Below are 10,632 nucleotides of genomic sequence, written 5' to 3' on the forward strand. Positions count from 1 at the left end.
AAGGGTCGTTTGCAGTGGAATGTTTAATTCTTCTTCAATGTATTCGATGTGGGTTGGATTAAGAATGTCATGGTGTGGATCAAATGTTTTTGAAAGGTGCAGACCGAATACCTGAGTTTTTTCATCATCCGATTTAGTCCATGTTTGTGATTCAGTAAGAAGAGGGTGATTAAAATTGTTGAAGTTAAGGAGCTTCTTAGTGGCCGTCCATAAAGATTTGTCAGTAGTCATGAGGTTTTGAGTTAAGTTAGTTAAATTTTGTATTTTCAATTTTTTAAGTTCTGTTTTGAGTTTGTTTGTCAATGTAGTATAATATGTTTTATCTGAGGGGTATCTAAAATCAAAACTTAATGTTGATTTTAAGCAGCTTAAAAGAAGATATCAAGTTTAATGTTATATCGAGCTTTTAGCAATGTCATTGTATCACCTGACTAAGTCAAATATAGTCTACTTGAAATTTATTTAATAACAATTATTTTAAGTGTTAATAATTTGGCCTAGTTAAAAAATTTTGAAAGGTTATGGTTAAGGAAAGCTTGTAACAGATATATGAACAAGCCCATCCATCAAAATCTGACCAACTTCATACTAGGTAACTAATAAAGTCAACAGGCAGCATTATTTCATTACAAGCTAAATCATCATAAAATAAAAATTTTCTTATGTGTCAAAATAAATATAAAAATAATGAATAATTATATTAACCTTTTATGATCAACCTTTACAGTCCTCTTGAAAGCTGAAGAAGAATAATCATCATCAGTACTAAAAAAAATGTACAATTTAACAATTAAAAATTCAAACAGTTTTAAATAGGCATTAAGAATAAAATAGATAAATAATAAAATAAAGCCTCAATCATTTTAACTAAGCTACAATGCACGGTCTTAATGGTTCATTAAAATACAAATGAACTATAATTTGCCAGATAAACTTCAATAAAAAAAAAAAAATCAGTATTAGGGTTACAGAAGATTATAAAATCCAATTCAGGACAATCTGGGAAAACAGATGTGGGGGGGGGGGAGACAGAATGATAATAAATGTGAGGATAAAAACTGTTATCTACCATAAAATATATTTATAGGCCATATTAAAGTAAACAAATTTTGACTCATTATTCATTTTGATGAATGAGACTTTGACCAAAAACACCAAATTGCACTTTAAACACTAGACACCTGTTTTAAAAACTCATTCTCAAGATTCACACCCTTTCTACATTTTTTTCAGCAGCAAAAATGAGGATTATAAATAAAGTTAATCAAAAACTGGTTTAACAATGATGGGTATGAATGCTCACAGAGTGAACTGAGTCATTCATACACTCACAGAGGGCTACTGTCAATCCCTCAAGTGATAGAGCTAGGCAGATTCTGAACAAATCATAATTTCACAATCATTTAATTGAGAATCCCGGAGTTTTACTAACCCAGACGTTCTGGTTTGCGAGTTCGAAGCCAGCCCTACCCAGGATTTTTTCAAGCATAAAATTATGCAATACTCACTATCATTCCCCCCTGCCATTTGTGAGGCCCGTCAGGTTAGCCAATGCAATGGGTGGCACTCATAAAAATAGGCGTGGGAGTGACGGACCCACCCTATGAAAACCAAGTCAGGAAACGCGCAACGTATTTATTAAGTACATCGTGTGAGGCCTTGGACCTCCACGATCTGTCGCACCAATAAAAAAAAAAAAAAAACGTTCTGGACACAGTGTTAAATCCCAGACTATCAATCTAGGACTGATGGGAAACCTATGCAATAGGTGCACTGTAGGTAAAATTTTAGGGTCGCTTAGAGCCGAGAGAGTTAAGGCATCTACCTTAGCAACCTCGTTACTGCAATGGTGTCAGTTCGAATCAGGCCTGGAGTATTGACTTTTATTTCATGGCGGTCCACAGAATAAAAACTTGACCCTCCCAGCATGGGTACAATAGGTTGGTTACCTGTAGATAACCCCTTCTCCCCGAAATGTCAGAAATGACTAAGCAGGGAGTACAAAAAAAAAAAAGGTGAAACTTACTGTGAATTAAAATAATAGTTCATAGGAGATTGTTATAAACACGGTAGTTCATAAAATATAGTCCCATTTTTAAATTATTCTTATTTTTAAATTGGAAAGGAGTGAGGCTGTTCAACTTGTAAGGCCTTAGACCCCTCACTAATGGACCACCTGAGTCTCAGTTTAACTAGAGTAGATAAGTATTTTTGGGTTTACTTCAGCCATGACCAACTTTGGGATCCAACCTTCATGGAATGTTGTGGTATAGGTATGCTTTTGCTTTTGCAAACCAGAGAGCAAGATAAATATATTATTAAAATGAAGAACACATACATACTTTTTTTTAACTGGAGTCCTTTGTGACTGAGGTAAACTATAACAAACAAGACAGATATAATACTTATAATATACAAATTCTAATCGCAGTAGAATAATATTAGAAATAAAACAATTTATCAATAATTAATAAAGAATAACTTATCTTCTTAGTTTAAATGTTTTTATATATATTATGATAAGATTAATGAATGCATCACTTTTATACAGGCAATACAACACATTCAGTTCTCAACAACAATATCCTTGTTAATTTTTGATTCTGAGCGAAACTTAACAAATATCTCAAAAATTGCAACCCAAATTGAACAAAATATCAAAATATGTTCATGTGTTCCTTTAGGTTAAAAGTAATAATCTAGATAGAAGATCTACATCTATCAAAGGGTAATTTGTTGCATGTCCAATCAACCAAAGTTCTGGAATTTGGAATGCATTTGGTATTATAACACTTTGGTTATCTTCAAACCATCCTCATATCACTTTGTTTTGGCAGAGCTATTCACTATTCTCAGGTTTAATTATGATAAAAGTTAATCAACTTTTAATAATACCAGAGAATGATACATCTACCATATCAATATACAGGGACCTGGAATTCGCTTAGAGATGACACTAGCTGTCAATGTAATTACCATCAAATTGGATCACTGGAGCCATTTTCTTGTTTTGACATCTGATTAAGATTTTCAAAATCACAACAATACAATGGCTTAGTTTTAAAAATGTTGAGTCCGACGATTTTCATGCCTGTAAACTACAATTTGCGGAGAGCAATGATTTCCTGTTATCATTTGAAGAAAACTGTTACAGAATGGCATCAAATGCTTGTTGAAGCTTGTGGTGAGCAAGCTCTAGGAAAATCACAATGCTTTGAATGGTTAAAAAATTCAAAAGTGGTGATTTTGATGGGGGAAACAAAAAATGCGGAAATCATAGGAATGTGTGAAGATAACGAATTAGATGTAATGTTGGATCAGGATGATGCACAAAAACAACTCAAGGATCAATTTAATGTGCCATGAGAAGTTGTCTCCATAAGTTTGAGAGCCATGAGAAATATTCAGAAGATGGGAAAATGAATCCAACATGAACAGCAAGAAAACTGAAAAACCACTAGTGAAATACTGCTTTCTAGGTATAACAGAAAGTCATTTCTTCATCTAAATTGTAACTGGCAATGAAAAGTGATATTTTGAGAAAACTAAGCATAAAATAGCATGGGTAACTCCAGGCAAATCATCAACATTAACTGCAAGGCCAATGGCTGAAGACATAAGACAATGCTTTATATTTGGATCAGAAGAATGTGGTCTATTATGAGGTGGTAAGACCTGGACACTAATAATACTGAACACTACCAAAAAAATTATATATGTGCATGTGGCTAACTCAACCGACTTGGCTCCATTCATTATTATTATTTATTTACTAATATATATGATAGGACATGCATTTGAGAAGCAACAGTTCACATCTTACAAAAATGGTCTCAAAAGAGAGTTTTTTTGGTGTGGCATCCACAAATTGTCAGAAATTAAGTGCAGGGTGAAGCAACCAGCTTAACATATTTTAATTGATAATTCTTTCTTCCCCTTATAATCTGAAATTTCAAATCTACGATTTTTCACTCCATTACTCATTTTTCCAATGCTCTGAGAAAAATTTTATTTTTTCCTTAAACTAATTTATTTTCTGAAAAAAATTTTCATCACAACTCTTTAGTATGGAGCCTCAAAGGTCTAAAGTAGGAGTCACTGATATTGCCACCGGTGCATTCAATATAAATTATATCTATAGTCTTGCAACTTAATGAAGCTCAAACTGTGAAAGAGTGGAAGAATGAGATAGTTACACAGGTTTTCAGCACAGCGACCTAAGTTCTTCTCCAAAATAACTAGAAATCTTTTATATCAGAGAGGGATTTCTTTAAACAGATCATTAATTTAATCCTTAGAAAATATACTAGAGCCATAAAAATAATCAAACAATAAATGACCTAAGAGTGCCCCATATTGAAATATGAAACAGTAGAAAAATTATTCCAAGAGATAGTTCCTAAGAGTTACTCCAACATGGCAGAAGGGAATACACTCAATGAAAAAATGATCAACTAGTGTAGCTTATAAGCTGATACCATAAAGGATCTATAATTGGTTTGTTTATCGGTATTAAGGTAGCAGAAATCAACAGCTATGATCGAATTAGAGTAGTAAATATTGCGATGCTGAAGATATGCTTAACAAAGTTAATTGAAAAATTACTTATGAAATAAGGTCAGAGCTAGCACTTAATTATATCCTTTTCGAGCTTGTGATATTAAAAAGTAAGTTTGATTAAAAAAGGTATGGGATATAGATAACACAAAAACTAACACCCAAGCGAATAACAAGCATAATGAAGGAAAATTTGAAATAACTGAGCAAGGTTTAACTATGGGCCCAATGAACATCCAGTTGATGAATTGTAATGAAAATATATTTCTGCTGACTTACAGTTTTAATTATAGATAAAAAGAAAATAAGACATCAAATATTCCCTAAAAAATTATTATTAATTTAACTATTAGTATAATTTATAATGTTTTTTTAATACAAGTACCTTCTGTTTTCAAAAAATTCTGGTTTTCTTGCTTCATGAATTCTATTTCTCATTAAAGGAGGAGGAAGTGAAGACTCTCTAAAAATAACAAGTACCAAATGATATTTAAAAAAAAATAAATTAAAATTAAATATACATATGCTCCAGCACTTACAAGAAAACATTTCCTTTTCTTTGGTTTCATTGTAAATAAATTTTCCACTAAAAATTAATTTTTTAGTTCAGTTAAAAAAAAAAGTGGATTTTTTTTTTTCAATTAACCCCTTCTCCATTTTAAATAAAGGATCATTTAAGTTGCTGTAGCTGTGTTAAGACAAATAATAACATACTGTATATGATGAGAGTATTTTTTATCACCAAACGGATTTTCTTGACATGTATCTGATTTTTTTTTACTTTTAATATAATACTCATATCACTGAAAGCTCTAACTTACTGCTTAGCGAATCAATCCTTAAAGAACCTTGAAAAAATCCTATAAAACAAGGAAATATTGCAATATCACCTGTTTTCTGATCACTCTACTCAACCATCTTTAACCCTCTGAATACTAGCTGAAAAATCTCATAAAAAGTACAATGCAGTTAGGTGGAATAAAACTCAATAATTAATAAAGATTTAATTTCTAAGAGACTTAAAAACTTACTTATTAAAAACTTTTTATACTAGTAAAAAGAAGACAGCACTTAGATGATTGGATTCTTCACCAGGAGTCAGTGTTAGATAAGGCTAGCTATTTTGTCATTGTTTTTCTCTTCTACTTCCTACTCTTTCTGCTTTGGTCTCAGTGTAGTGTGAAATGGTGTCAAGCTCTTAATCATCTTGAACTTTAGGGTCTAATAAACCTAATAAATACTAGTTTCTAGAAAGATCTTGACATGTAAGATCAAGAAATTCTATAAAATTATCTAATCCCCGTTAAATTAACCTAGAGCATTATTGGATAAAGAAGACGACAATGGGAGGAAAAACATGATATTGGTTGTCAGCGACCTCCCCCCTACTGGATTAAGACTTGATTAATACAGTAGGATCTCACTGATAACCCTATACTGGGGTTAGTAGTGGTGAATTACTGAAATTGCCAGGTTAATCGATGTATTTAAAAACCAAAACAAATCATAGAAAACTTCATACAGTAACCTACAAAAGCTAATTAAATGTAAGTTGATGACTTCTGAGAACCAATCAAAGTTAGGAAACAAATTCCAAAGTGCCTTTTGAATTTAATCTATCAACACTGCACAAAAGTCGTTCAATTTCATAAGTTTATTACAAAATACTATTGTCTATTCCATAAGAATTTTGTATGAAATAGACACATGCTACTTTGGTTTCAAATTGTAGACCAGAGGGTGGGGAAACCCCCAAATCTATGGACTTTTTGTAAATTCTGACCCATAATTTTAAATAGTGCAATTTACTGAGCCCTTCAATCTATAATTCATTAAAGAAAATTAAATTATGTGTTGAACAAATGCCTAATAAAATAAATTTGTTACAGGAATACAGTTGGATTCAATAATGCAAAAACAATAATTTTTATCAACTTTGCAAATAAATTCAAGATAGTGATTTTAAAATATATGTACCAAGAAAATGGATGTTCAAAATAAAAAAATATAATAGAATATAAATAGAACAGTTGTAGGATATCAAATTTATTGTTACGAGAGAGTATTTTACTTTCAAACCTCAATTTGTTAGTGCTGTGAACAAGAGCTCAACAGTCATCTTGAAATATCAAATATTTTCGAAAGCAGTTAGATCCAATCTGACTTCGGAGAGCTTATCATGAGTTTTTTAAAAAAATATATTATAAACAGGAATGAAAAGAATTTAATTTTTAAAAAATCGATAAAAAGGAACAGTACGATTGACATTTTCTGAGAACCTCCTAAATAATGTTATCAAGCCAATTCAACCATACAATAAAAAATCATTTGTTGTAACAATAAGATAAACAAGTGATGTGAAACCTTGGAAATAAAAAAAAGGAAAAATAAATCTATATAGAATATCAAGATTTTGGGACGGCTAAAAACCATAATATAAATGATTGTTAAGTAACAGTATTAAGTAATAACTATCATCAAGCACTCCTTATTATGTGATAGGGGAGGAGAAATATGAGGGAACATCATTCTATAAACTTGTAATCATAAAATTTATTTTACTTAAAGATAGGTTTAAATGTATTCTTCTAAATGCTTTTAAAGGTGGAGCAAGATTCAAAGTACTGTATCAAAGAATTTTAAATCAAATAGATAAGTTATATTTTGAAATTACATACAATTTTCAATAGAAAATTAATCTAATGGCTAAAACTGAGTACCTGTGAAACATTTTCCTTTCTCGATGTACAGGAATGAAATTAATATGTTCTGGTTCCCTACAAAAATAAACAAAAACTTGAAATAATAGAATTGATAGAAAGAGGCTTTTAAAAAGTAATTACATTAATATAAAATCTTCTATTGATGAGTTTCTAAATGAACAGTTAAGAAAATTAAAATGTGAATAAACTTCACTTTTTTTATTAATTATTTTCAATGTTTAACCCTATACAGGTCAAGAGTTAAAAGACTTAAAATATTTGTTGAAGAGTTAAAAATACTTGATTTTTTTATATTTTAAATAATTCTATGGTAGTAAAGGCGTGAGGAATATATTTATAAAAAATTATAAAATGTACGTACATTTGTAATTTAAACTTTTTTTATCCATGCGGATATCCGGTCTTTCTCTGTATTGGAAGAGAAGCGAGTATAACTTTATTTCCATGAAATAAAATGAATAAAAACTTGGAATTGGAAAAAATTATTTTATTTACAATTAAAGAAATGAATATATAATTATTTTATCTTGGATACTATTAATAAGAAATATATGATTTATACATATAGAAGTTTGAAATGAAAAACTCGTGGTATCAATTAGTCCATAACATTGGGAAAATTAGTTCATAAAATTTCATAATTAAAAATAAAAACTAAGGTTTTCTCTATGGTGATTTATGAAGAAAACAACAGGTAGTTGAAACAGAAAGAGTAAAGCCATTCCTAATCCTAGCCACAGTAATTTACCTTCTTATCATGAATTGAAACAAAGTTTACCTAAAAGAATAGCTATTCGTCGCCAACTCACTACACTAGTTTCCACTAATTTTTATAACAATTATCAAAGATGAGGTAACTGAATGGATACCATGACCTGTAAGGGGTTAAAGAGATTGAAAACCACAATGGCACTAGGGCATCATTAATCATAAATAAATTAAAAAATTATCAAATTGCCATTCGCCAGAATAGCATATTTCAGAAATAATTATAAATATTTTAGGAAAAATTAGGCGTTTTATTAGGTAAATAAAATAAAATCTTACTGAAAACAATCTTCTTCTAAAACCCAATTTCTGTTATTTATTCCATCACCAAAGGATCTCCGTCTTCCATTATTACCACTGGAACCTATCATCCTATGATTCTGTCTATTATATCCTCTATTTAGTCTGAAGTCATTCTAAACAAATAAAATAAAATGACACAAATAACTAATAAGCATTAATAAAAAAATAATCAAATGCATAATGACAGTTGAAGAAATGAGATTAATACCTGATACCTATCATGTTCATAACCCATCATGTTTTGATTCCATTGTCTGAAATTAGATGTGTAATTTTGATATCGAGGAATTTGAAAATTGTTTCTTGGTTGCATCCTATTCCTCAGATTATTAAAACCATATTGATTCATATTCCACTAAAATTTCAAATTTAATAATATAATATTAAAACAAATGCAGAAAACAAAATAATGAAAAACTCTTATGACAAGCAAAATAAAAAGTGCATAATAAGCTCCAGTTCTATTTTCAACTATACCACTGGTATCTTAATTTAGTTCCTGTCAACTAAGTTATATTAAAAAACAGCTCAGTTCTATTCATAATAAAATGACTGAGAGGATTAAATTCAAAGACATGACGGCAAAACTTTACCTGTCCTCTGTTATTCATTCTGGCTACACAATCCTACCACTCTGGAAGAGATGGCAAAGTATTTAACAAGCCAATTAACAATTGGAAATTTGGACAATTTCAAAAGAACAAAGTTTTATTTAAAAAAAAAAAATCTGTCATTCAATTATTATATTAAAATTAAACACAACACAGCAACCTTTAAGATTTATAACCACCATTGTTACACACGAACGGAAGCTCAACACAATTCGCTAACTCTTCGATAACCTCATTACTCAAAAAAATTGATTTTGAGGAATAAATTTTGAGAAATTAAAAAGTAGAACAATTTTTTATAAATTAATATTATGCAACCGGATCTTAAGAAATAATAAACTCTTTCACTAAATGACGTAGATGTTACCTGTACCACGGCTGAATATTTAATGAATGATATTAAGATTTTAAAGAGATATACTACTCACTTAAAACTGGCATAACTAATAATTTCCGATTTTTTTGAGATGTGGCGTTATTGAAAATAGTGGACGATTTGGAACTTACTGATACCGACACTGATTCTAAACTTGAAAAACTTAGTAATAACAAAAATCTATCCGAAATTTTATTAATAGAATTTTAGAAATAAAACGTTTTAAATCAATTACATAATCTAACTCACCCCTTAAAGAAAACTTGATTCATTCAGAAAACGTAATTAGATTAACGTAGTAGTTGCTGAAGAGAAATATCTGACAAGAAAATAAGCCCCTACCTATTGTTTTTATAATTGACTTCTTAATATTCTCCAAATTTAAGAATTAACCATATCAGAATTTACGTTTTCGCCAATATTCTCCTAGAAAGGAAATTTTATTCGGTGCAGTTTAAATATATTCCAGAAGATCAAATCAATTTCTTATACCGCTATCTCCACCTTCAAAACAAATTATTGATATAAAGACAAAGTTTTTGTACTTCGTAAGGAACCCACAAAAATCCAAGCATAAGTGTTATATTACAACTCAGCAACAGACTCCCGCGCATTTCTCGTATTTTTACCAGTGTTGCCAATCGTATACAGCAAATCCTCAAATTTTAATTTTAAAAAATATTGTTTCCACGATCCATTAAAAATCTTTAAAAAGTTTTTTATTTTTTAAATAAAACCAGATCAGAGCCTTGCTCATTAGCTATGAAACAAAATATGACACGAAAATGAACAATAAAAGTAGTGACTATCCTTAAGGGCCCAGGTACGAAGAGGATCCAAAATTTACCAGAAAATCATTTTCATTTACAAATTGAGGATAATCTTTTATTTGATAACAGTGTTTTTTTATTAAAATAATAAGCAATTTTACAGAAATTCTAAAATTGTTCAGACCCCCAACATTGTAGGGCGCAGAAGGGTTTCGCTACGGCCCTGTTAATGAGTCCAAAATATATCACAACCAATAGCATTTTCTTTCCTATGAATTCGATTAATAGGTACAGTGGCGTAGCGTGGGGGTGTCAGCCGTCCGGGGTGGATGACAATATTGCCGCCCCCTTATTTAGGTATTTCTATTTAAAAAACTAATATATACAATATTTCCAAAGAACCTTTTAGCAAGAAAACATATATTTATCGTATATTATACGGGTTAAAAAAAAAAAGCCATGAAATGAAATGGTTAATTTTTTTTACTGGATATTATTATTATTTATTGTGAAATTTTGCCACC

At 30.1% G+C, this 10,632-nt stretch overlaps 1 protein-coding gene across 1 annotated transcript in view; it reads right to left on the reverse strand.

Moving 5' to 3' along the window:
* Positions 1-9,130, reverse strand: part of LOC106679693 (uncharacterized) — an 18,071-nt gene extending 8,941 nt beyond the window's left edge. The window contains exons 1-7 of the mRNA XM_067046163.1: positions 8,945-9,130; positions 8,560-8,706; positions 8,328-8,464; positions 7,278-7,334; positions 4,943-5,020; positions 2,343-2,378; positions 706-765 (exon numbers count right to left, since the gene is read on the reverse strand). Coding sequence (XP_066902264.1) covers positions 706-765; positions 2,343-2,378; positions 4,943-5,020; positions 7,278-7,334; positions 8,328-8,464; positions 8,560-8,706; positions 8,945-8,962 — 533 coding nt within the window. The 5' untranslated portion in view covers positions 8,963-9,130. The remainder of the gene's footprint in view (positions 1-705; positions 766-2,342; positions 2,379-4,942; positions 5,021-7,277; positions 7,335-8,327; positions 8,465-8,559; positions 8,707-8,944) is intronic.
* Positions 9,131-10,632: the final 1,502 nt, after the last annotated feature.

This window comes from Halyomorpha halys, unplaced genomic scaffold (assembly GCF_000696795.3).
Source record: "Halyomorpha halys isolate HHAL.00 unplaced genomic scaffold, Hhal_1.1 Scaffold215.1, whole genome shotgun sequence".
In the NCBI taxonomy this organism is placed as follows: Eukaryota; Metazoa; Arthropoda; class Insecta; order Hemiptera; family Pentatomidae; genus Halyomorpha; species Halyomorpha halys.